At 47.3% G+C, this 25,772-nt stretch overlaps 1 protein-coding gene across 12 annotated transcripts in view; it reads right to left on the bottom strand.

Moving 5' to 3' along the window:
* Nucleotides 1-315: 315 nt before the first annotated feature.
* The window catches only part of SETD5 (SET domain containing 5), a 164,723-nt gene continuing 139,266 nt past the window's right edge, over nt 316-25,772 (bottom strand). For 5 of the 12 annotated variants that reach the window (XM_043519857.1, XM_043519856.1, XM_043519858.1 and 2 more), the window contains 2 exons: nt 7,653-7,737; nt 5,194-7,482 (listed from right to left, as the gene is read on the bottom strand). In XM_043519857.1, coding sequence (XP_043375792.1) covers nt 6,879-7,482; nt 7,653-7,737 — 689 coding nt within the window. In that variant the 3' untranslated portion in view covers nt 5,194-6,878. Of the gene's footprint in view, nt 548-5,193; nt 7,483-7,651; nt 7,738-8,195; nt 8,929-25,772 lie in introns of those variants that run through there. The other 7 variants (XM_038408361.2, XM_038408360.2, XM_043519859.1 and 4 more) reach the window with 6 other exon arrangements.

Here is a 25,772-nt window from a genome sequence, read left to right as displayed (position 1 = left end):
TAGATGACCTTCTGGGGTCCCTTCCAACCCTGATATTCTATGATTCTATGATTCCCACAGATGGTCACTACGGGAGGAGCCCCTGGGAGGGGTTTTGGTGCCACTGGAGGGTGAGGTCCCAGGAGTCTAGCAGGCTCCCTGTTCTCCACTCGGTCACTTGGAAGAGGCGGTCCTTGAAATAGGATCCTCCAGCTCAGCAGCACCCTGAGCAGCAGCAGGGATACACTAACTCGTTCAGTGGCCTCAGCAGCAGGTTGCTGCTCAAAGGGATGGACAGGAGACACCAGGAGGAGGTTGAATTCATTTGGCCACTGGTTCTATGAGCCTCTCTATGAGGGAGAGCTCCCAATGGCATGTCTCCTGTGGCTTGAGCCAGTTCATCAGTGTCTCTTCCAGCTGAGGAGCCTGATCCTCCTGTGCCTTGAGAAATTCAACTGGCTCCTGTCCGTCCCTCTGAGCAGCTATACCAGGGTCCTTCTCCCTCTGCATCTGCGGTGCTGCTCCAGCCCTGCTCGTGAAATAGTTTCCCTCTCAGGAAACGAAGATCCTGCCAATGCAAAGAAAAGGTACAATTATATTTTTCCTCCCCTCTTTGGAAGAAGCTGAGAAATCCTCCCATACAATAAAACTGATGTAAAAGCCCACAATTTTGATATTTTTCAGCATTCCAGGAATGTCATGGTTGGACTATCCTTGGTTCTCAGCCAACTTTTGAAGCCCATGAGGAAGGATCAGAGGCTACTAATGGCAAGAAAAATGTAGCGTTTTTTAAACATTCATAGAGCCTCAAGGGGTTGGTGGCAGCTCTTTCTAGGGGCTAAGTTACCAGTTTGCAATTTCTTCTTTAAAGGCTGCCCGCCCTTTGGAGAACATGGCAGTTTTCAAGGTACCAGGACTGAAAAGGGAAGTGGCCGTGGCTTTCCAGTCCTGTGGAGGGGATGGTTCTGCTAATGGTCACCCCTCTACATATTATTGAATGGAGGGGTTTGGTCAGCTATGAAGGTGGACCAAGCAGATTTGAACTGCCATTTAACCTTAAGATGCAGCTGGAGTTTCTGCTACACCAGAAATTTGCTAAAATATGTTTAAAGGGCTGGGAGGCAATTTGGCTGAAAATTGACTATATTCTCAGCTAGTGTAGAGTGTCTGCGCAAAGGGAGATGTGAACCATGAACACCGCTCCCCACTGTCCTTTAAAAAAAGAAAAGGAGTACTTGTGGCACCTTAGAGACTAAAATTTATTTGAGCATAAGCTTTTGTGAGCTACAGCTCACTTCATCGGATGCATCTCTGGAAAATCCTGCTTCTATGCCTGCCTAACAGTGAAATGGACAAGGAAAAAGACAACTGAACTTTATTTGCGTCCCTGAAGTTTCATATCAGCACCACAAGCCCCTTGCCTCTCCACTGCAAAGGGACACCACACTCTGTTTATCCAGCAGTCAGACTGGATCCTTCCCCCACCCTATTTCCCCTAGCTTGTGCAGCACAGCATGGTGGAAGGAGAGGCCAGACACCAGGGACAAGGGTGGTAAAAAACAAAACAAAACCCTGTACTCTTCCAAGAGAGAAAGGACTGCTGTGCCTAACTTATCCTCAGACAACCAAAGTGTTCTACAACTGGTGTTCTTTTCCCTTCCCTCCCTCTCCCTCCACCCCCATCCTTATCCATGCAGCTCCCATTTGAAAGGGGACAGTAAGATCAGGGGATTGGGAGAAGCACTGAAACTGTGTAATCTTCCAAGGGACAGAAGAAAGCTGTTACTAACTTTAGACAACCAACTATACGTTTTTTACAACTGTCCCATCCCCAAATGGGACCTTTCTAACATGCCTCTCCCTTCTCCCAGTCCACGTAGCCTTGGGCCCAACGCTGCCTGAATGCTGGCCAAGAAATGCAGACACAAGGGCACAGTGATGTTTTGTTAATCTGTTTTTAAGAAATAGCTTTAGCCAAATGTGTAACAGTGATTAATTGGAAATCAATAAAATAATTGATTTATAACCATCTCTTGCTCGGGGCCCATTTCAGGGTGGAGCAGAGCTGGGGCTGGATGGAGGGGTGAAGTTGGAGAAGTTTGATAAGGAGATGGCGCATGACAATGCCTTGGTTTCACCATTGCAGTTCAGTCTCTCAGAGGCAGAGCAATGCATGGCATCTTATCCAGGGAGGATAAGCACAGTACTTCAAATGACTGGGATCTTAAAATCAGGAATTTAGCACCAGAGCAAGAGGTGAGAGTTGGCAGGGAGGGTGGGGATCCATTTTAACTTACCAGCCTCAGGTTCTGGTTCCTGCTGTAGCTTGGGATTCTCCTCAGATTCAGGGGAGGGGGAGGTAGGGGGGCTTCTTCCACTAACTCCTCCAGTTAGAGGTGCAGAAACACATGCTCCTTGTCCTGCAGGACATCCCCTGTGGTCCCTGCTTCCCTCTCTCCCTGGCCCTCATCACTGTTGGACAATGAGGCCAGTAGGGTTGATGAGGGGCTTGTGAGACACTTCAAGCTTTGTACAGGGAGCCCTGGACAGCACCTGGTCCAGTACATTGCAGGAGGGGCATGCACAATGAGCCCTCACAAAATCACTGCTGGAGTCTTTGGCCCTCCTATACAGAAGCCTCAGTGCTTAATGGGCCAGAGCCAACCGAACACCTGCCTGCTCCAGCCTCCATGAAACTCGGCAGTACAGGAGTTCCTGCTGCTCCAGGACAAGTTGTGGAGGATGGTATAATCCCACCCCACATTGATCAGCATCTGGGTGTGGTCAGCAGGCCAGGAAGCTGCTGTTGGAGCAGGATCCGTTGTCACCTGCATAATGTGTAGAGTGCTGTGGTCAGCACAGCTCGCTACGGCTTGTGACGACAGGGAGACAGGTACCTTTGTAGACTGGGTAAGGGTCAGGAAGAAAAGGGTTCAGTGCATTATGGGAATGGGGGTGGAGGACTGCAGATGCTCAAGACTAGGTACCTAACCCCCATCCACACTGCCATGGGGCTGTGCCACAGTCTGACTGCTGGATAAACAGAGTGTGGTGTCCCTTTGCAGTGGAGAGGCAAGGGGCTTGTGGCGCTGATATGAAACTTCAGGGACGCAAATAAAGTTCAGTTGTCTTTTTCCCTGTCCATTTCACTGCTAGGCAGGCATAGGGGCAGGATTTTCCAGAGATGCAAAGGACAGTGGGGAGCAGTGTTCATGGTTCACATCTCCGTTTGCGCAGACACTCTATGCTAGCTGAGAATATAGTCAATTTTCAGCTAAATTGCCTCACATCTCTCATGCATGCTAGCTTACCTGCCTTCACACATGTGCTTCTGGGATTTAGGGGTGGACAACAGCGGGGTTAGGGCACAATCACATGCATGGACAAGTGAACAGTCACTAGTATAGACGCCCCCTATGTGTGATCTACTCTCTGCTCCTAGATATATAACCTTGCATTTAGCTGTATTACATTGTATCTTTTGTTTAAATTAGTCCATCTTACCAAGCAATCCTGGCTGGTCTGTATAACTGACCTGTTCCCATCATTTACCATAATATGAATTTGTTTTTATCAGCAATAATTTTACCAGCAATAATTTTATATTTTCTTCCAGATTGTTAATAAAGATATTGAATTGCACTGGCCCAGGAACAGATCCCCATAGGACTTAACTAGAAACAATCCCTCCCTAAGTTAGCAGCAACACCATCCGAAAAAACCAACTCACCATACCAAAGTGTCCCAATGGCCTCAAGTCTTTCAGACAACTAACCAGATCTGACTAGAAGGCAGGTATAGCTATGGAAAAGGTATCCATTAAAGTGTCACTGGGAACATGCAATGAGCTGGATGGCTCATGAGGTGCATTCCCCTGCAGGAAGTTCCTTTACTTCCTGCTCAACTGGAGGAACTGGCTGCAACATTCAGGGGTGTGATACAGAACAGCTAATAGGCGCTTGGCTTGTGCTCTACCCTTCTATCACACTCTGCCTCAGGGGTAAAAATACAACAGAAAAACAAAAACTAGGGGATTTTTGCCAGTCTTGTGCTCAGAGCCAAGAGTGAGAATCCCAAACAGATGGTATCTTTAAAGGATGAAGTTACTGTAAAGTCAGAATCAAGAAAGCAGTAAGGGAGGAAAAAAAAAATCTAACTTTCCTATCCTGGGGCCACATACCATCCTAGAAAAAGGTTTTCCTCATATCCCTTTCAATAAAACAAGTATTTAGAACCTTGATCACCTATGACCTTCCTGTTCATAGCTAAACTATGAGTGACCCATACAAGGTAAACTTTTGTTTTGTGAGATATGAAGTCTGGTCAAAGGCTTTTTAAATGAAAAGGCCAACTGGGAGAAGGCAGCTGAAGACTCAGACTACTGAACTGTGTAATGGAACGATGTTGTGCAGCTTGGCCAGAGAGATTGTTCTCTTGTTTTGACACCCAGTGATGTGATAATCTCACTGGCCACTTCAAGAGTGCGTAGGATGTAGGATGCACAGATGTTCAAAAGATTTTTTTTCAATATCCAGGAAGAATTGGATCTATGTAAAGAACCAGAATTTTAACACTTAGAGCCTGATAATTTCTAACAGCAGATTTACATAATAAAAGTTGTAAAGTGGAAAGTGATTAATTCTCTTCATTGAAAGTTATTATGTCTTCCAGAAAATGTTAAGTTGACTTTTTGCTTATCTTGTGAGCATTTCATGTCATTTTTAAAAAAAATTCTACTGCGTATCACAATACGATGCCAACTCAAGGCAACCCCTCTTCGGATCAGTACACATCATGAGCTGCTAAGGGCTGATGAAATAGTGGGTGGCTAACTACAGGGAATCTCATGATTCCAGGGAAGCAACTCAGGAATCCCTGGGAAAATTCAATTCCAAGGCAGCATGTAATCTCCCTGGGGATTCTGAATTTTACTCAATATTCCAGCTGAGCTGACAAATGAGCAGGTTGTGTGACTTGCCCACGATAATAACCCAAATCAGAATTCAAGATTTGTTCTGCAACTACCAGATCTCCTTTACTGATACATGCAGTTTTCTCCTTGCCTCAAGACCTCTGCAATGCTTTATATACCTGGGTTACAGGTAGGGGGGCAAAGCAGGGCAGAGATGCATAAAATACCTGGCCGTATGTCTGTTCTCAGGGCGAGGACATTAAAGCCGCTAAAAAATGGGAAGGGAAATTCCAAAATGTTGTTTTTCAAGTTAAGTATTTTTATTATCAAAATTATTACATCTCTTGTGAAAGTTCAAATGTTACAGCATGGTGTAAAAACCCCACTAGAGTCAGAAGCTGCAGCCCCCACCTTTCCAAGAGCTTTCTAGGGTGCCTCCCTTCTGCACCCTGCACATGCTGAGGTGCTGGAACCTCTGCATGCTGCTCCCAAACCCCAAATCCACTGCTGCCACTAGGCAGGGCAGAGCCTGCCTGCCCATGCTGCACACAGCATGAAATGGGAGACTACACACCCAGGTCTAAACTGAGTGAAGTTTACACCTATTTTATACAGTATACAGAGACACCCGTGTTCCAGGTGACAAGTTCCATCCCCAACACACACTCAGCCAGACTGTTGGAGAAAGTTACTTTGTTTTAATATTTTAAAAGTCTCCCCTACCTTGAACAAACACCTGATTTCAATTATGAAGTAGAGAACTTGTAACAGCCCTAAAAAAGGAAGAAGACTCTGCATTTGAAAGACAGGGAGACAGACTCACAGCATTATCTCGTCCAAGAGAAAAAGGAGAAGGCCCACTGCAGCACCAGGGACTCTACCTGTTGTATATTAGCTAACCTAATATGGTTATAACTGAATATAAAATTAGATAAATAAAAACACGCCTGATATTACAGTAAACAAGTGAGAAAGAAGCTGGCAATTGTATGGGGCTGAACTGAAGGCACACCCCCTTTGGGCTGGCTTTGGCGCCACTCTATGCATGTGACCCCCAGGCTCACATTTACTGTGTGTGATACTTTACACCTACGGCACCCAACTTACCAAGGCCTGGAGTCCCCACCAACCATGCACTCTGGGACACACATTCCACAGCCCACGCACAGACCCCAGTATGAACATGACTCATTTGGACAGCCCCCATAGCAGTGACGCCACAATGTCACCCCTACTCAACACCCAACCCCCAATGTCACACAGTGACTATGTTCATGGAGACCTTCCCGTTGATGATACACTGCAGCATACGACCCCAATTCAGTTTCCCAGCTAGTGACAAACATTCACAGATCCCCATTAGTGACAGTCACAGGAACTGCCCCAGTTTAGTTATATCCTACAGAGCCCCCCTCACCCTCACTGTCTCCTAGTCCCAGTGCTAACTGACCAGTTCTTGGAGTCTGTCACAATGGAAATGGGTCTGGTTGTGGGGGTCACAGCCCAGGCCCAAAGGTGGTGCATGTGCTGGTCTGTTGTGACTGGAATGATCATAACGGATGAAAGCCCCCCCAGATGCACTGAGAACCTGACCTACAAGAGAGCTTTGGGATTGGAGTTTAACTTCCCCCAGAATTTTCTTTAAATTGTTTTCATACTTAAAAAGATGTCCTTACTGCACAAGTGACTACAGCTATGGGCATGGACAGGAGACAGAGGCTGCATTGCAGTCATTGCACTTAGAACCATTTGCTTTTCTACAATGTATCCAGCTTTGCTAGTCTCTGCCTCAGAGAAATTTGCATCCTCCTCTAATGGCAGAGGCTGCCTCTGCTCATAAATCTCACTCATTTACTCCAGACTCCAGCATCTGACCCCCTGGGCCCCCAGCATCAGGTGCAAGCTCCCAGCATTGGCCCAGAAGCCACTTCCAGAGGCAGCTGGAAGGAGTTATGGGCAATTCAGTCCTCCTTGAATCCAGGCATCCCTAGGAAAGTCCTGTCTGAGTCTTTACTCCTGGACCTTGAAGCTGCTGCAGTCTATACTGATGGACACTGCCTCCCACATGGTGTGGATAGTGCTGTGAACTGGAAACCCCTGGCCCTCTGGAGCTCTGGTGGAGAGCAGGCTGCCCAGAATTAGGCAGGCTGATAGTCCGCAAGTCTGACTGCAATGATCTGGAACTATGGGGAACAGAGCTGAAACCTGATGCTCCTGTGCAAGGCTGAGAAACCGACCCCAAGGATACTGAGTCTGCAGCAACCTGCTGTGCTGGACTGGCAGCAGTAGAGTGACTCTTCTTCAGAAGGTTGCTATTAATGCTACTTCCAGAGTGCTGCTGGCTGCTGTAATACCCAGAATTCCCTGCAAACAGAGCTGGGGAGTCCGTGGAAACTGAATGGGCAGGGCTGGAATAGGAGGTGGACGAAATGGAAGCTCCCGACGAGCCCTGAGCGGGGTTGTGTCCTGTTCTTGGTGGAGCTGCTCGGTAACTGTATCCAAGAGGTGGAGTAGAGTGTCCTCTGTAGGGGGAGGAACTCTGCTGAAGGAGGACCTGGGACTCTGCTCGGGGGCTGTCAGCCTGCAGGAGCGGGAGAAGATTGAAGGAGGGAGAGAAAAAGTGTCACAAAGATTTCCTCCTCTCTCTACTAACCCCCACTTAGCAACACTGTTTGATGTTCAAACAACCTGACCAGTTGCCGACAATGAACTGCAGGTTCTAATGCTTGCTTTTGACTAGAAATCAATGATGGCTCTTACCTGGTAGCTATATCTAGAAGGGCTGTAAACTGCTGGTCCTTTGAGTGCAGAACTGAGACCTTCTGGGGTGTCTCCCTCAGCAGTACCTAGAAGACATAGCACAGTCAAGGCTTAAACTTCACTTCCTGGACCAGGGCCACACCTGTTCTCTCCTAAGCTCAACTGTGTGCACTCCAGTTATCTTGTTCCACAGTCCTGCTGTAGGTAAGGCAGGAGCACCACCCAGCACCTCAAGTCATTGGGGCCTTTGAAGCCAAAAGAAGTTAACTAACAGCAATCTGGAGAATCCCAACACCACACAAGAGCCACCAGCAGGAGTAAAGAACGGTTATTTACCCGCCAGTGACTGGTTCTTCAAGATGTTGTAGTTGGCATGGAGCACACTGTAGGGGAGCATGAGCCTCATGTGCACAAAATCTTTTAACTTTTTCACAGTCGTATCTGTTGGGGCTGCGTCTGTGCTCTGAGCCTCCTGGTGCTTCTGCATGAGGGCACGAAGGGTGGCGCAGCCACAACCCTCCCTCAGTTCCCTCACAGTTCAAACCTTTGAAGCTGAGGACTCCGAAAGACTGGGCTGGAGGGCAGGCTGTGGGATCCACAGGGACTACAACATCCTGTAGAACCACAGTTACTGTAGGGGAAATGAGTGGTCTTCTAGTATGTGTTGAAGCAGATACCCCTGGAGGTGACTGGCAAACAGTATCCCCTCTAGGCAGTGAGATTGAGGTGTGCCAGCCACATCAGTCAATACCAGTTGGAATACTGCTCTTCTGAACCTGGCATCAGACTAGCCACCATGTCCAAGGCATCATGCTTGACAAAACTGAATGGGGCGCTCCACAGCGCAGCTTTACAGATCTCACACACTGGCAAGTTTCTGAAGCAGGCGGAAGACCCTGTCTCTTCCTTGGGACAGAGCATGCCCTAACATTTGGAGGGAAAGGCTCACTAGCCAGCTGATGCCAAGTGGACATACTGCAATCTCTGAAAGATTGCTGAGGCTCCTCCATTCCTCTGACCACTAGTCCATGCTGCTCATCCGTATGGGCATGAATACTGCCAGGTATGACCCTGGGCAGATCAGCAGTGACTACAGGGCTGTGGGAGTGCAGGTGGTGGTGGTGTCTGTCCTCCTGGTTGAGGGTACAGTCCCAGGCAGGGACAGGCACATCCTGGAGATGAATGGATGGCTGCACAGATGGTGTCAGCAGGCAGGCCTTGACTTCCTTGACCACTGGGTGCTGTTCTGGGAAGGAGGTCTGCTGGGAAGAGACAGGATTCACCTGATCAAGAAGCAGAAGAATATTTTCACGCACCGACTTGCCAACCTAGCAAGGAGGGCTTTAAACTAGGTTCAAAGAGGGCAGGTGACAAAAGCCCACAGGTAAGCATAAAAACAGAAGACTAGATGTTGCTGTGTCGGTGAAGACATGGAAAATTAAAATAGGGTCAGACAAGCAACAAAGAATGGGTGAATCTGCTCAACATCTTAGATGTCTTTACACAAATGCAAGGAGTGTGGAGAACAAACAGGAAGAACTGGAAGTATTAGCAGATAAGAAATTATGATAATTAGCACCACAGACACTTGGTGGGACAAGTCTCATACTGGAATACTTGCATGAAGGGCTACAGCTTGTTCATGAAAGAGAGGCAAGATAAAAAGGGAGGTGGTGTATTATGTATCAACAATATATAGACCTGTCCTGAGGTCTAGAAGGAGATGAGACGCAGACTGGTTGAAAGACTCTGGGTAAAGATAAAAAGGGGAAAATAGGGATGATGTCAGGGCAAGGGTTTTACTATAGGCAAATCACAAAGTGGAGGGGGATGAGGCATTTCTAAAACAAACATGAGAAATATCCAAAACACAAGAGTTGGTAGTAATTAGGGACAAACCACCCAGACATCTGTTGGAAAAGTAACATGGCAAAACACAATTTCCAGTAATTTATTGGACTGTACTGGGGACAACTTCTCATTGCAGAAGGTGGAAGAACTAACCAGGGGGAGAGCCATTTTAGACTTGATCCTGACCAATAGAGAAACTGATTGCCAATTTGAAGGTGGAAGGCAGTTTGGGTGAATGTGATCATGAAATGACAGACTTAGTTACTTTAAGGAAAGAAAGGACTAAAAGCAGCAGAATAAGGACAATGGACTTTGAAAAACAGACTTTAACAAACTCAAAGAACTGGTAGGTCAGGGCTCATGGGGAAAACAAAGGAATAAAGGAGTTCAGGGGAGCTGGCAGTTCCTCAAAGAGACAATATTTCCTCAAACCTCCCCCACTGCAACTTGAAATCATTACTCCTTGTTCTGTCATCTGCTACCACTGAGAACAGTCTAGATCCATCCTCTTTGGAACCCCCTTTCAGGTAGTTGAAAGCAGCTATCAAATCCCCCCTCATTCTTCTCTTCCGCAGACTAAATAATCCCAGTTCCCTCAGCCTCACCTCAAAAGTCATGTGCTCCAGTCCCCTAAACATTTTTGTTGCCCTCCGCTGGACTCTTTCCAATTTCTCCACATCCTTCTTGTAGTATGGGGCCCAAAACTGGACACAGTACTCCAGATGAGGCCTCACCAATGTCGAATAGAGGGGAACGATCAAGTCCCTCGATCTGCTGGCAATGCCCCTACTTATACATCCCAAAATGCCATTAGCCTTCTTAGCAACAAGGGCACACTGTTGACTCATATCCAGCTTCTCGTCCACTTTAACCCCTAGGTCCTTTTCTGCAGAACTGCTACCGAGCCATTCAGTCCCTAGTCTGTAGCGGTGCATGGGATTCTTCCACCCTAAGTGCAGGACTCTGCACTTGTCCTTGTTGAACCTCATCAGATTTCATTTTGCCCAATCCTCTAATTTGTCTAGGTCCTGCTGTATCCTACCCTCCAGTGTATTTACCACTCCTCCCAGTTTAGTATCATCTGCAAACTTGCTGAGGGTGCAGTCCACGCCATCCTCCAGATCATTAATGAAGATATTGAACAAAACTGCCCCCAGGACTGACCCTTGGGGCACCCTGCTTGATACTGGCTGCCAACTAGACAAGGAGCCATTGATCACTATACATTAAGCCCAATGATCTAGCAAGTTTTCTGTCCACCTTATAGTACATTTATCCAGCCCACACTACTTTAACTTTCTGGCAAGAATACTGTGGGAGACCGTATCAAAAACTTTGCTAAAAAGTCAAGGAATAACATGTCCACTGCTTTCCCCTCTTCCACAGGGGCAGTTATCTCAACATAGAAGGCAATCAGGTTAGTCAGTTATGACTTGCCCTTGGTGAATCCATGCTGACTGTTCCTGATCATGTTCCTCTCCTTTAAGTGCTTCAAAATTGATTCCTTGAGGACCTACTCAAGGAAAGCAGCCAGAGGACAATAGGGATATAAGGAATAGCTAGCATGGATTTGTAGAGAACAGATCATGCAAAACGAGTTTAAGTTTCTTCTTTGACACAATTACTGGTTCAGTGAATAGAAGGGAAGCAGTAGATGAGCTATATCTTGATTTTAATAAGGATTTTGACACAGTCCCACAGGCTAGTCTCATAAGCAAAGTAGGGAAATATAGTCTAAATGACATTACTATAAGGTGGTTACACAACATGTTGAAAGATGGTAGTAAAGAGTAGTTATCAACAGTTCACTGTCAAACTGGGAGGATGTATAACTTGTGGGGTCCTGCAGGAATCAGTCTTAGGTCCTATAATAGTTCATATTTTCATTAATGACTTAGATCAGGGGTCGGCAACCTATGGCACGCGTGCCAAAGATGGCACGTGAGCCCATTTTTAATGGCATGCTGCGGCCTGCGGGGCAGCAGAAGGGTGCCATTAAAAATCCTGCCCTGCCCAGCCCGGCCTGCTCTTCTCCACCCCCTGCCCCCTCCCGCGGGGACAGGGGGCAGGGGGCAGAAGCTTGGTCCTGTCGGCTCCCATGCCTCTTCCCAGTGTGCTGGGTTCCTGCCCCTCCTCCTCTACATCCCTTCCTGCCGTCCGATCAGCTGATGGCCCTCGCAAGGGGGTGGGGGAGGAGCGGGATCAGTGTGCTCGCTGCTCCCGGCGGAGACAGAGAAGAAGCGGAGGCAAAGCCTTGGAGAGGGGGGGGAGAAGGGTGGCATACCCCCTCCAGTCCCCTGCCATGAGCATCCCACAACCCCAGCCCACACCCCCAGCCCTGCCCCCCTCACACACACACCCAGCCCTCTGCCCTGAGCCCTGCACACCCCCCAGGCCCCTGCCCTGAGCCCTGTACCCCCCTCACACACCCCCAACCCTCTGCTTGACTCTTTCACCGCCCCCACGACCCCAGCCCTGACTCTGGCACCCCCACACATCCCCAGGCCCCCCACACCCCATGCCCTGACACCTGCACCCCCCTCACAGGCCCCCAGCCCTCTGCCCTGATCCTTGCACCGCCCCACATCCACAGGCCCCCCCACACCCCATGCACCCCCCACATCTCCACCCCTACCCTGAGCACCAAACGGGAACTCCTGCACCCCCCCACATTCCCACCTGCACCCCTCCCACCCTCAGCTCAGTGTAGAGAGAGGGACAGAGAATGGGCCAGAACCAGGGAGAAGGTAGGTACCCACTGTATGTGGGCAGGGCTGGGACCCCAGACTGGCAGCGGGCTGAGCGGGTCCAGCAGCTGGGATCCTGGCTGGCAGAAGCCGGCAGATGGAACCCCTGAGCAGTTCAGCCCACTGCCGGTCTGGGGTCCCGGCCGTCGGCCCCGCACAGCCCGCTGCTGGTCTGGGGTCCTGGCCGCAGGCCCCGCTCAGCCTGCTATTGGCCTAGGTGAACGGAACCCCAGACCAGCAGCGGGCTGAGTGGGCCAGCGGCATAAGATCAACATTTTAATTTAATTTTAAATGAAGCTTCTTAAACATTTTGAAAACCTTGTTTATTTTACAATACAACAATAGTTTAGTTATATAATATATAGACTTTTATAGGGAGAGAGATCTTCTAAAAAACATTAAAATGTATTTCCGGCACGTGAAACCTTAAATTAAAGTGAATAAATGAAGACTCGGCCCACACTTCTGAAAGGTTGCCAACCCCTGACTTAGATAATGGAGTGAAGAGAAGCTTACAAAATTTGCAAATGACACTAAAGTGGGAGGAGTGGCTGGCACTCCGGAGGGCAGGATTAGAATCTAAAACAACCTTGACAAATTAGAGAATTGGTCTGAATTCAAGAAGATGAAATTCAATAAAGACAAGTGCAAAGTACTTCACTTAGGAAGGGGAAAAAAACTTCACATGCACAATTACAAAATGAGGACTACCTGGCTAGGCAGTAATACAGCTGAAAAGTACCTGGGAGTTACAGTGGATCACAAATTGAATGAGTCAACAATATCCTACAGTTGTGAAAAGGCTAACACTCTGGAACGCATTAACTGGAGCAGTGTTGTATGTAAGACACAAGAAGCAAATGTCCTGCCCTATTCAGCACTAGCGAGACCTCAGCTGGAGGGCTGTGCCCAATTCTGGGTACCACACTTTAGGAAAGATGTGGACAAATTGGTGAGAGTCCAGAGGAGAGCAACAAAAACTATACAACGCTTAGAAAACCTGTCTTATGAGGAAAGGTTAAAAAAAACTGAGCATATTTAGTCTTAAGAAAAGACGACTGAGGGACCGACCTGATAAATCTTCAAATCTGTTCAGGGCTGTTACAAAGGAGGAGTGATCAGCAGTGCTCCATGACAACAAAAAGTATTACAAGTAGTATTGGGTTTATAATCTGCTGCAAGGGAGATGTAGGTTAGATACTAGGAAAAGTTTTCTAACTATACAGGGTAGTGAACCTCTGGAATAGGCTCCTGTCATAAATATAAAGGGAAGGGTAAACACCTTTAAAATCCCTCCTGGCCAGAGGAAAAACCCTTTCACCTGTAAAGGGTTAAGAAGCTAGGATAACCTCGCTGGCACCTGACCACAATGACCAATGAGGAGACAAGATACTTTCAAAGCTGGAGGGAGGGAGAAACAAAGGGTCTGTCTGTCTGTGTGATGCTTTTGCCAGGGACAGAACAGGAATGGAGTCTTAGAACTTAGTAAGTAATCTAGTTAGATATCCATTAGATTATGATTTCTTTAAATGGCTGAGAAATTAGACTGTGCTGAATAGAATGAATATTCTTGTCTTTGTGTCCTTCTTGTAACTTAAGGTTTTGCCTAGAGGGATTCTCTATGTTTTGAATCTAATTACCCTGTAAAGTATTTACCATCCTGATTTTACAGAGGTGATTTTTTTTTTAACCTTTTCTTATATTAAAATTCTTCTTGTAAGAAACTGAATCCTTTTTTCATTGTTCTTAAGATCCAAGGGTTTGGGGCTGTGGTCACCTATGCAAATTGGTGAGGATTTTTATCAAGCCTTCCCCAGGCAGGGGGGTGCAAGGTTTTTGTGAGGATTTTGGAGAGAAAGACATTTCCAAACAACGCTTTCTCAAAAAATAAACCCGGACGTTTGGTGGTGGCAGTGGAAGTCCAAGGGCAAAGGGTAAAATAGTTTGTACCTTGGGGAAGTTTTAACCTAAGCTGGTAAAAGTAAGCTTAGGAGATTTTCATGCAGGTCCCCACATCTGTACCCTAGAGTTCAGAGGGGGGAAGGAACCTTGACAGCTCCCAAGGGAGGTTGTGGAATACCTGTAACTGCAGGTTTTAAAGAACAGGTTGGACAAACACCTGTCAGAGATGGTGTAGTCCTGCCTCAGTGAAGGGGACTGGACTTGATGACTTCTCAAAATCCCTTCCAGCCCTACATTTCTCTGATCCACTTAAATTCTCTGTGATGAAATGGCTGCCTTTCAACAAGACAGATATAGCCACAAAGAGATGAGGAAGCATTTGGTCCTGTCCAGGTAAGAAAGCAAGACTATGGAAACAGGCAAGAGACATCGCTTCTCAGAATCAGCTTGTCCCTGAGAAAGAAGTGTAAAAAGGTCTGGCCAGGAGGGTGTGGAGCTAGTGGACACACTGTGCTGCGATAGCTACTAGGAAGACTACCTTAGGCATAAGAAGATTTATTGAACACTCTGACAGTGGCGTGAATGGAGGCTCCATGAACTTTAGGAGGAGTAAGCTGAGAGCCCTTGTAGGAGTCAGGTCTCTGCCAGACAAGTAAGTATGTGGCAGGCCCTTGCGGAATCTCAATACTGTCAGATGTGACAAGACTGAGTATGACTGTATCAGAATGTGACACACTAATACTGTTGGAAAGTGGACTCTGACTGAATTAAATGCCAAGCCAGCCTGTTTCAGGTGAAGCATACAGTCAAGAATCTGGGGTATTGGAGCCTCAACGGGTTCCAGATGATGCTGGATTTTCTATATGGAGAACAATTTTCACTTGAAGGAGTAGGTCTTCCCAACAGACTGCTTCCTGTACTGCATGAGGATTTCTTATTGAGAAAAGTCTGCCTGTGGTGTGCAGCCAGCCAACTTTCAGGTCAGATTCAACTAATGTGGGTCGAGGTGCAATATTGGGCCACTGTGCTGGGATATCATGTCTGAGCAGATTGGGAGATGGATGGAGATATGCCTAGGCCAGTAGAAAGCTATTGGGAGAAGTGCAGCCTTGTGCTGTCTATGGAGATCAGAGAGATTGGGGTAAAGGCATACAGGAAGTTTGGAGCCCACTGTAGCAGGCAAGTAGTTGGTAAGAAGCTTGGACTCATGCTTCCTCTGGAGCCAAATTATGGGCACTTAGCACTGTCCTCTGGTAAACAGATCTATCATGGGAGTGTCACATACATGCATGCTGACATGCGGCTGAGCAGCCCCAGACACAAACGCACTATTGTTGTTTTGATCTTAGGTCCCTTGCTAGTGTCTGAAACCTGGCCTCTTGCAGGTGAGCTCTCTGTGATCAACAGTCAATCACAGCTCCTACAAACTCTATTGTCTGTGATGGTGACAGATGATTTATCATAAGAACGGCCATACTGGGTCAGACTAGTCCAGTATCCTGTCTTATGACAGTGGCCAATGCCAGGTGCCCCAGAGGGAATGAACAGAACAGGTAATTATCAGGTGATTCATCCCGTCGCCCATACCCAGCTTAGTAGTTCACAAAGACTCCTCACCAGGAGAGCAGACAGAGCATTTCATAGAACCACAGGTTTAGCAGGGACTGCAAGAGTCGTGTAATCTAACCCGCTGCCAAGATGTAGGATTTGTTGCTTTAAACCATCCAAGACAGATGGCTATCCAGCCTCCTTTTGAAAACCTCCAGTGAAGGAGCTTTCATGAGAATTTACTCCAGGGTTGCTGCGGTCTTCTGCTGGGAGACCATTATCAGCCAACTGTTCATTCACAAAAGTCTACATCAATTCCCTAAGCGTGCTGCCACCATTGCGATTACAACCTGTGCTGTGGAGAGGCCAAAGAGCAGTACTCTGTTGTCACATTCTGGGTCGCAATACAGACCAGGGAGAGATTGGGTCACCATCTGTCCCATAGCCTTCAGTGCCTCACAATGCTTTGAACTTCTAGATCCCAACGTTATGGTGCAGGTGGTGACAAACACTCCCTGGTCTGGATTGCACCCCAGAATGTAACAGTGGTGTAGTTGAAATAGGATTTATACACAACTTGCTAGTTTAACTGAGGTTTACACTTTAAGGAGAGAGATGGACGGTGCACAACACAGGTTTTGGGGAAAATTCAGGACTGGGAGTATGTTGGGGTCACCCTGCTAGTGGTTACCATGACTGGTGGAAGCCAAAGTGTGGCTGCTGACCCGGGGCTGTCTAGCACACAGACACTCAGGGTGTGACTTGCATGCTGGTAGGCTAGTTGTGAGTAGCCCTGGTTGGAAGCCGCACAGCAAAGCACTGTGAGGCACCCCAGGCTAAGGGGCAGGCAGTGACAACTTCTCACTGGTCTGGATTGAACTCCAGAGTGTGACACCTGCATAGGCAATGATTGGCTGCACAGTATGAATCTCAGATACTTCCTGTGTGCGAGGTGGACGGCAATGTGGATGTATGCATCCTGCAAGTCGAGAGCCAAGAACTAGTCTAGATCCTAGAGAGATGGAACGGTGGATATGAGCATTACCATCCTAAACCTGAGATGGCATGTGCATTAGTTGAGTCTCCTCTGTTCTAGGATAAGATGGAGGCCCTCTTCTGAATAAGGAAATACTCGGGGCAGAAGCCCATTCCTCTGAAATTCAGCGGTGCAACTGGAGGAGGAGATGATCTCTAGCACCCATCTGTCTGATGTCATTGTTCACCATGCTTGGTGGCATGGGGCGAGGTAGCTTCCAAAGGGGTGCTCTCCGGACTGAAACTAGTGTGGCTCCTGAGTCCTGTCACATCTGTTGAAGTGCTATAGGGTGAGGGGATGTCATGGAGGCAGAAGGCTGACAACTCCTATTGAATTTTGGCTTCTTCATGGAATGGTACTCGGAGTGAAAGGATGGTACCTATTGTCTCAACTTGGGTTAAGGACAGTAAGACTTGTGATATGGGGCTGGTGTGCAAGTCCCCAGGTGGGCTTTGAGTCTGTGTCCTCCAAGGGCATCCTTGATCATGGCCTGTATCTCCCTAGAGATGCCTGATGCTTGGAGCCAGAATGCTGTGTGCCCAGTCACTGCCATGTCCATAGACTTGGCTGCAGCATCGGAGAAGTCCATTTCTGCCTGTAAAGTTGTCTGCCACCAACTAGCCTTTCTTGAGTATTGCCCTTATTTTGAGAGAGAAGATGTCAACGCTACCCCAGCCCAAAAAGTCATTTTTGGTCAGGAACATTGGGTAGTTTGCCACTTGGACTTATAAAGAGGCAAAGGAGTAAGATTTTCTCCCAAGCAGGTTAAGCTGTTTGCATCTTTGTCCTTAGGAGTTATTGTTTGATTTAGATTTTTCCTGGAGCACTGTAATGACTAAGAAGCCTGGGCTGGGGTGGGCATATAAGTACTCAAATCCAGGCTGAGGGACCTGACACCATTTCTCCAGTCATTTTGCAGTCATTGTTACTGCGGCCAGCGACCACTACAGGGTCTTCGCCAGGTCGAGCAACTCCTCATTTATGTGGAGGATGGTTCTGGGTGACCGGGAGCTGTCAGACCATTAAACAACTTATGAGATTTCTCTGATGTGATTGTACTCTCTTTCTCCAGAGTCTCAGCAACTCTTTTAAGGAGCTCTAGGAAATACACTGGCAAAGTTCTCTGGCCTCTGTTATACTGGAGGTCAAACTAGATGATCACAATGGGCTCTTCTGGCCTTGGAATTTATGAAGTCATCTCATGCTGAGATCACCGCCTTGTTGGGTGAAGTAGTAGTCAGGACCTTTGGTAGTGAAACAGGATGTTGCTGTTGCTCTGCCCTGGTGGTCTGGCCAGAGGAGCAGGCAGGGAAAGTGATCTCTTCCTAGAATGTGTTGGAGACCACTCAGAGAGGCCTGTGAGAATAGGCCCAGGAAACCCAAGAGAGCCAGGCAGTATGCAAGAGAGGTATAGCTAGCTTGACTAGTACTGGTCAGTCCAATGTCATTGCTAATGAGACAGCAGCTAAGTCCTATGAGGAGAGCTGGCAGACCTCTCAGTGATGTTTACCACAGATCTCAGAGAAGGTGGTTTCCAAGCTTGAAGGTGCTGAAAATGTATGCCCTAGTGATGGAAAGGAACAGACCTCCTCCATGGGCGGTGCCAAGGTATACAGTGTATTCAGGGGCTTGCATTGGTACCCGTAGATGCTGCAATACTGATGGCCCTGGTTTTTGTAGTAGCTCATTTTCAGCTGCAGTGCTGATGCTCAGGGATGAGTTGCTGGAGCTGGGATCGGTGTCAGAGAAGGCTTATTTTGTGCTGCGGGGTATTCCTTATTAGTCCTAAATGCTGTGTGGGGTTTGGTGGCTTTATCTTTTGAGGCATCAGGTGGTCTCATGGAAGGAACTGAGCTCTGCCTCTATGTTCAGAGCTCAGTGTCAGACCGATCCTGAGACTGTCATCATCTGCTTTGGTGCTGATAGCACCTGCTGCGCTCATGTGGTCCTACTTTGGTGCCGGATCTTTCCTCAGTGGTCTCTTCTCCATGCTGGTCTTTGGAGTTGCTGCTTTGCTAGATCGGATGCTGGTGAAGCTACCTTGTCCACTACTTGGACCCTAAATCTCATCTTCTCAGGATCTGAAGAGACCTTCATAGACTGTTCCAAGAAACGAAGCTTCAACCATGCTTCCTGAGGCTTGTGTGTTCTTACAGAGAAAGAATGGCATTCTGAGGATCTGCTTGTTTTCTGGGACTCTCCTAAGCAGATGAGGCACCTGCTGGGTCCATATTTCAGAGGAATTAGTCCACTGCAGGATGGGTGCAGCTTGAAGCCTGAAGGTTTGAATTCCTCATGTTGAGAATCCCTGTACACAGATGCTGACTGTAAAATATTTCAGGAAGGCTGTACATCAGAGAATCAGAAGTGTTACAAAGGGTTTTTTTGGTAAGAGTTTGAAGAAATTTAGCCAAAGCTAAGAACTAGCAGGTTGGATACTTGCTATGTTCTGTCTCAGTGCTGTGTAAGAGAGAACAGAGCGTCCTGGCTGCCCTGGTCTTTGTGCTCCTGTAAAGAGGCAGGAGATAGCAAACGTGGCCCCAAAGGTTTTTGTCAAAAATCAGCTGTCATGTACATGAGGCGCACATGCAACAGTGAGCTCCACACCGCCATACATGAAGAACAATAAGACACTGCAGATCAGCAGTAAGGATAACACGTTTCCATTCTAAGCCTTAATCTGACCTCCTTCCCTCCACCCTTCTGTGTGGCAATATCGCACGCATCACTTCCTTCCAAATCCTTGCATTGCTAACCTCCACCCAACAGTCATGCCAGAGATGGTTCCTAACTTTATTATTAAAGGGCAAACTTTAAAAAAAAGCCTTTATAAGACCAAGAGCTAACACCAGTGTTCTGATGCTCTTGCCATTTATAGTCATCCTCTGCTCTGACATGTCATATTTAGATGCAAGGCCCTCAGTGCTCGGAGCTGTCGCTTTATGTCTGTAAAGTGCCACGCAGGCTCAGAGTGCTGTATGCATTAATAAAACTCTTCCCAGAGGAGAATTTCTTTGCAAATTTAAGGCTAATCAGAGGAGACTTTTTCCGAGTTATGAAAGGCCGAAAAAAAGGAAAGGTTACTTACCTTGTACAGTAACTGGAGTTCTCTGAGAAGTACGTCTCTATGAGTGCTCCACACCAGAACATGCCCATGCCCTCTTGATGAGAGACTTTCAGCAGCAGCATCTGCAGGTCAGAGCCTGTGACCAACACACTGTCATGCTCCGGGGTGAGGGTGTGGACCTGCTGCCACTCTAGTTTTTTCTCAGCTGGAAAAGAACAATCAGAAAACTCCAAGGCAGAGGGAAAGGAGGGCGGGCAGTGGAAAACCCATATGGAATCACATCTCGAAGAACTCCAGTTACTTTAGAAGGTAAGTAACCTCTCCTTCTTCAAGTAGAGTCCCTATAAAAGTGTTCCACATGAGGTGATTCCTGAGCAGTACTTCAATTATGGAGAAGGGTGCTAAGGAGGCCGATTCAGTAGAGAGTATAGAAAAGAATCACCAAAGGCAGTGTTGGCTCTGAAAGCAGGTTTGAGAGTATAGCGCTGGAAAGGGTGTGCCGAAGACCAGGTGACTGGCTTGAAGATGTCTGAGATACAAATGTTTTAGTAGGGCCACATGGTAGACGAGACCCTGGTGGAATGAGCTATCACCCTTGGAGGGGACAGCTTTCCATATGTTCTAATGGATGTTTCCTCAGTGCAGTAGGGACTAAGATGAGGTCCGACTGCAGAGTAGGTTCTTTGAAAGGAGGAAAATGGTTGAACAGGCCTTTGATAAATGTCAGTCACTGGATGAGTGAAGACTGAAAACCCCTCACTGGGAGGTGAAAAGTTGTGATAGCTGCCAAACTAATCTTAACTGAGCTCAGCGATAATCCTGTGGTTTTTAAATTTAGCAGATAATCAAGAATGTGTGTCAGACAAGACTCAACAGGAGGTATAGATTGGCGGCTGCACCAAAAATGAAAATGTTTCCACTGCTGAAGGTAGGTTCTCCACTATGGAGCAGCACTGTTTGTCCCTCTGGAAAGCAGTCTTGTTCTATACCAGAGAGCCATCTAGTAGTCAGGCCTTGAGGGGAAGGTTGGGGGAGGGAGGGAGCGATCCCAACTCCTTGGTGAAGAACTCTGCTGTCAGGGGAAGGTGGAGGCAGTTGCTGAGACATGCAAACAAGCTCTGGAAACCATACCTGCCTTGGTCATGATGCTGCAATGTGGAGGGCTACTAATTTCTCCTGTTTCTGATCTGGACTTTGAGTAGTGATGGTGTTGGGAGATGATCACACAGAGATACATGGGGTCAAAAGATGACTAGGGCACCTCCCGTCAAGTGGCTGCTGTGCTCCCTGGCCTCCTGAACAGAATCATCTGCACTTTGCATTGGATGGTGTTGTGGAGAGACCTATCTCCGGATGGCCCCAGGTAAGATGTGTCCTTCGGCATACCACATCATTCAGCTCCCACTTATGGTTGAGGCAGAGGGAGTCTGCTACTGTATTCTGCAGTCCTGGTAGGTAAACCACTGAGATCTGTATGTGATGTGATATGCAACAGTTCCATAATCTTATGGATTCGGCACAGAACGAATGGGATCTTGCTACTCCTTGTCATTTGAGATAATATATTGCTGCTCTGTTGTCCATCATTATTCTGGTTGGGGGCCCGACATGGGAAAGGAACTGCGGGCAAGCATAACGCTATCCTGAGTTCCAGGATGCTGATATGGAGGATTGCGTCCTGTGGGGCCCATTTGACCTACACAGTGAAGCCTTGGAAGTGCATGCCCTAGTCTAGCAGGGAGGCATATGTAGAGATGATCCTTGTGGGAAGGGGTTGCTAAAATGGAACTCCCACCCATACCTTTTGGGGACCTTTCCACCAACTGAGAAAATTGAGAACTCTCTGAGATATGGACATCCACTTGAATAGACTGTATTGTTGGAAGTGTAGATGGTTCTCAGCCAGGCTTGAAGACACAGAAAGCGTACCCTTGCTAAGGGTGTCACAAACATACAGGCTGCCATACAACCCAGGAGCTGCAGGCAAGCCATTTCTGTGGTTTGCAGGCTCTGCTGTACTGTTGAAATGGGGCTGGACTTTGTGGAAAATCTGTCTGTTAGCAAGCATGCTCTGGTGGTGGTAAAGGAATCTGGCGTGGCCCCATAAAGTATATGTTTTTTGTATAATGACAGGTTTCAGAGTAGCAGCCGTGTTAGTCTGTATTCACAAAAAGAAAAGGAATACTTGTGGCACCTTAGAGACTAACAAATTTATTTGAGCATAAGCTTTCGTGAGCTACAACTCACTTCATTGAATGCATGAAGTGAGCTGTAGCTCACGAAAGCTTATGCTCAAATAAATTTGTTAGTCTCTAAGGTGCCACAAGTACTCCTTTTCTTTTTATGTTTTTTGTGTGCGAGTGTGTAGACTTTTCCATGCCAAGGCAGAGGACAAGGAAATGGAACAGGGATAGGGCCCTTGTTGGTTGCTGTTTGTACTTCAAGAAACGAGTGACCCTTCAGAAGCCAATCGTCCAGGTAAGCAAAGATGATTATTCCCATCTGGCAGAGATAGGCTGTGATGGCCAAGAGGACTTTGATAAAGACCTTGGGTCAGTGGAGAGGCCGAAGGGCAGGACATGATATTGGCAGCAGTCCCTGCCAACAACAAAATGTAGTAAATATTTGTACAAGATGCGTCTGGCTATATGAAAATAAGCATTCTAAAGGCAATGGAGACAAACCAACCTATCTTCTGGATCCATGGAGGGAAGTAGTGCTGCTAGAATGACCATTCTGAACTGCTGAGAGCAGATAAAGACATTTGAAGTCCTGAGATCCAGAACTGGTCTTCACCCACATTTTCCTTGGGGACGAGGAAGTACTGGGAATAGGATCATTTCCTGATGAAGACCAGTGGAACAGGTCCGACTAGGTAGGAACCTCCTGCCTCAAGAGACTCATGTGAAGGGTCCCTGAAGATCGACAGAAAGGGAGAGCACGCAGGATGAGCTGAACTGGATGGAACAGCCTGTAGAACTCACCTCTGTCCAGATCCATCTGTCTGAGGTGATGAGTTCCCAGAAGGACAAAGTGGTTGAGAGAATCTCCATAAGGGTGCATGGGAGAAAGATGCATTGTAGGATCCGGAATAGGAGATAGTGCTTGACCTTCAACCAACAGGTCAAAATGATTGCTTCTAAGATGTCATTGACTATGAAGGATGGCCCCTTCTTGGTGAATATAGGCTTCTTCCTGGGGGGGAGATGGGGGTTCAGCTGGCTTCATGAGTTAATAGTGGGCAAGATTGCTGAACTGCCTCTTATCTTATATTTTCTCTTTGTCGCAGTCGTATAGATGCCCAGAGATCACAGTGTCGCACAGCAGACTTTTAGTGAATGAAGGGACCTGTCTGTGGCCTCACTCAACAGCTTGGGTCTTTTGAAGGTACGGTCCTCAGCAGTGTTTTGTACCTCCTGGGGAAAACTGGAACTAAGAAGTTTGATGCATGACCACTGCCATAGATACAGAACATACAACTGTATTGGCAGCATTGAGCAAGGCCAGGAGAGCAGCTTTGGAGATTGTCTGGGGTTCCATTATCAGTGGTTGAAATTGTTCCCTCTGGTCCTGTGGCAGGTGCGCAAAAGACAAAAATTCGATTTGTAAAATTATGTTTTGCCATCAGGGCCTGGTAAATGGCTACTTTGAACCACAAAGAGGCTGAGGAGCAGCTTTTGTGGCCAAGATCTAACCATTTTAGCTCCCTCTTGGATGGCGCTGAGCAGGACTGACGTTGGTTTCTTTTGTCAGAGGCCTTCACAACCAGGGAGTTAGGTTGAGGGTGGGAGAAAAAAAAATACCCTGAGCCTTTGGGTGGAATACTGCATTTTTTAATCAGCACAATTACAAGTAGGTGGTAGAGTAGCTGGAGTTTACCTCACACCTTAAGGGCTGGAGACAGCAGAGCATCACTGATGGGCAAGGCAATTTTGCCCTGAGGAAGCATATGCAGCAGGGAATGTTGGGTTCCTGTATCTCTTCCAATGGGATTTGCAAGGCCTCTGCGATCCATTTCAGAAGGCCTTGAAATCATTAGTGGGGGAGGCATAACAGCCTTGTATGGCAAGGACGATTTATGGAAGGATGTTTTTTTCTTCTTCCCCACCTGGCTCTTGATCCTCTATAAGTCCTCCGGTCGAGCAGGAACTAGGGTCGGTGATTGCTGTTCTTGACATACCTTCTTATGAGATGGAACTGTGTAGAACTCCTTGCTATAAGAGGCCCAGGGGTTCTAATAAGCCCATAGTGGTGGGGCATAAGAGAAAAGTCAGGACCCCAAGATTGCTGGGTATATCTCCTGCTGGGAATTTCTTCCTTGGGGTGCACCTCAAGGGAGGGAAGCCGGAATGGGAAGGTGGAGGAGCCCTGTATGGACTTCTCGGAATCAGATGCAGTGTCATCTCCTGTGTCCACTTGAGCGACAAATGGTGCTGGTATCAGAGACTATGCTGGTACTGGGGGCTGGAGTGGGTCTGGTAACCGCATTAGTATGGAAGCAGAGACTTCGCTGGCTGATGAGATAGTTCCACAAGAGGATATGTTGGTACTGGCTGAAAATGCCTCTTAGTTGACTCTGGGAAGTATGTTGGTACCAGTGGGGAATGTGTCTCAGTACCTCTCAGCAATCGAGACGCAGAATCTGAAGGTCCTTCTGCGAAAGGCACCTGGACAGTATGAGGGACTCTGGATAGGAAACCTCAGGAGTCAGTACATGTAGGGATATCGGAGACAGTACCGAAGTGTGGTCTAGGCATTTTCCTTGACTGGTTGCAGAAGACTGTACCAATGATGATTTTGGTTTGGTTTTAGAAGAGTTTTTATGCTTCAAAGGTACTGAGTCTGGTGCTAACAGCAACGCCACTCTATGTTGTTTAACAGATGACTTCTTGGTACATGGCATGGCCTTTTAAACTGGTGTCAGGTTCTGAATATTGGAGAAGGTGGAAGCCACAGCAGTACCAGTGCTGGGATACAAGACACAGACCAAGAGGTTGACTTCCCCATGTTCTGTTCAATATCTTCATCAATGTTTTAGATAATGGCATAGAGAGTACACTTATAAAGTTTGCAGATGATACCAAGCTGGGAGGGGTTGCAAGTGCTTTGGAGGATAAGATTAACATTCAAAATGATCTGGACAAACTGGAGAAATGGTCTGAAGTAAATAGGATGGAATTCAGCAAAGTACTCCCACTTGGGAAGGAACAATTTGTTGCACGCATCCAAAATGGGAAATGACTTTCAGGAAGGAGTATTGTGGAAAGGGATCTGGGGGTCATAGTGGATCACAAGATATATATGAATCAACAGTGTAACACTGTTGCAAAAAAAGCAAACATCATTCTGTGATGTATTAGCAGGAGTATTGTTAGCAAGACGCAAAATTAGGCCTCAACTGGAGTAGCGTGTCCAGTTCTGGGCAGCACATTTCAGGAAAGATGAGGACAAACTGGAGAAAGTCCAGAGAAGAGCAACAAAAATGATTAAAGGTCTCGAAATCATGACCTATGAGGGAAAATTAAAAAAATTGCGTTTGTTTAGTCTGGAGAAGGGAAGAGTGAGGGGGGGGGTGATAACATTTTTCAAGTAAATACAAGGCTGTTACAAGGAGGAGGGAGAAACACTATTTTCTTTAACCTCTGAGGCTAGGACAAGAAACAATGTGCTTAAATTGCTGTAAGGGCAGTTTAGACTGAACATTAGGGAAAACTTCCTACCTGTCAAGGTGATTAAACACTGGAGCAAATTGCCTAGGGAAGCAGTGGAATCTCTGTTGCTGGAGATTTTTAAGAGGTTAGACAAACACCTGTCAGGGATGGCCTAGATCAGGGGTGGGCAATCTTTCTGGCCTGAGGGCCACATTGGGGTTCCAAAACCGTATGGAGGGCCGGGTAGGGAAGGCTGTGCCTCCCCAAACAGCCTGGCTCCCGCCCCCTCCCTCTTCCCACCCCCTGACTACCTCCTTCA

Source organism: Dermochelys coriacea, chromosome 7 (genome assembly GCF_009764565.3).
Source record: "Dermochelys coriacea isolate rDerCor1 chromosome 7, rDerCor1.pri.v4, whole genome shotgun sequence".
Lineage (NCBI taxonomy): Eukaryota > Metazoa > Chordata > Testudines > Dermochelyidae > Dermochelys > Dermochelys coriacea.
Note: the sequence above shows the minus strand (reverse complement) of the source record. Positions and strands in the feature narration are given on the sequence as shown.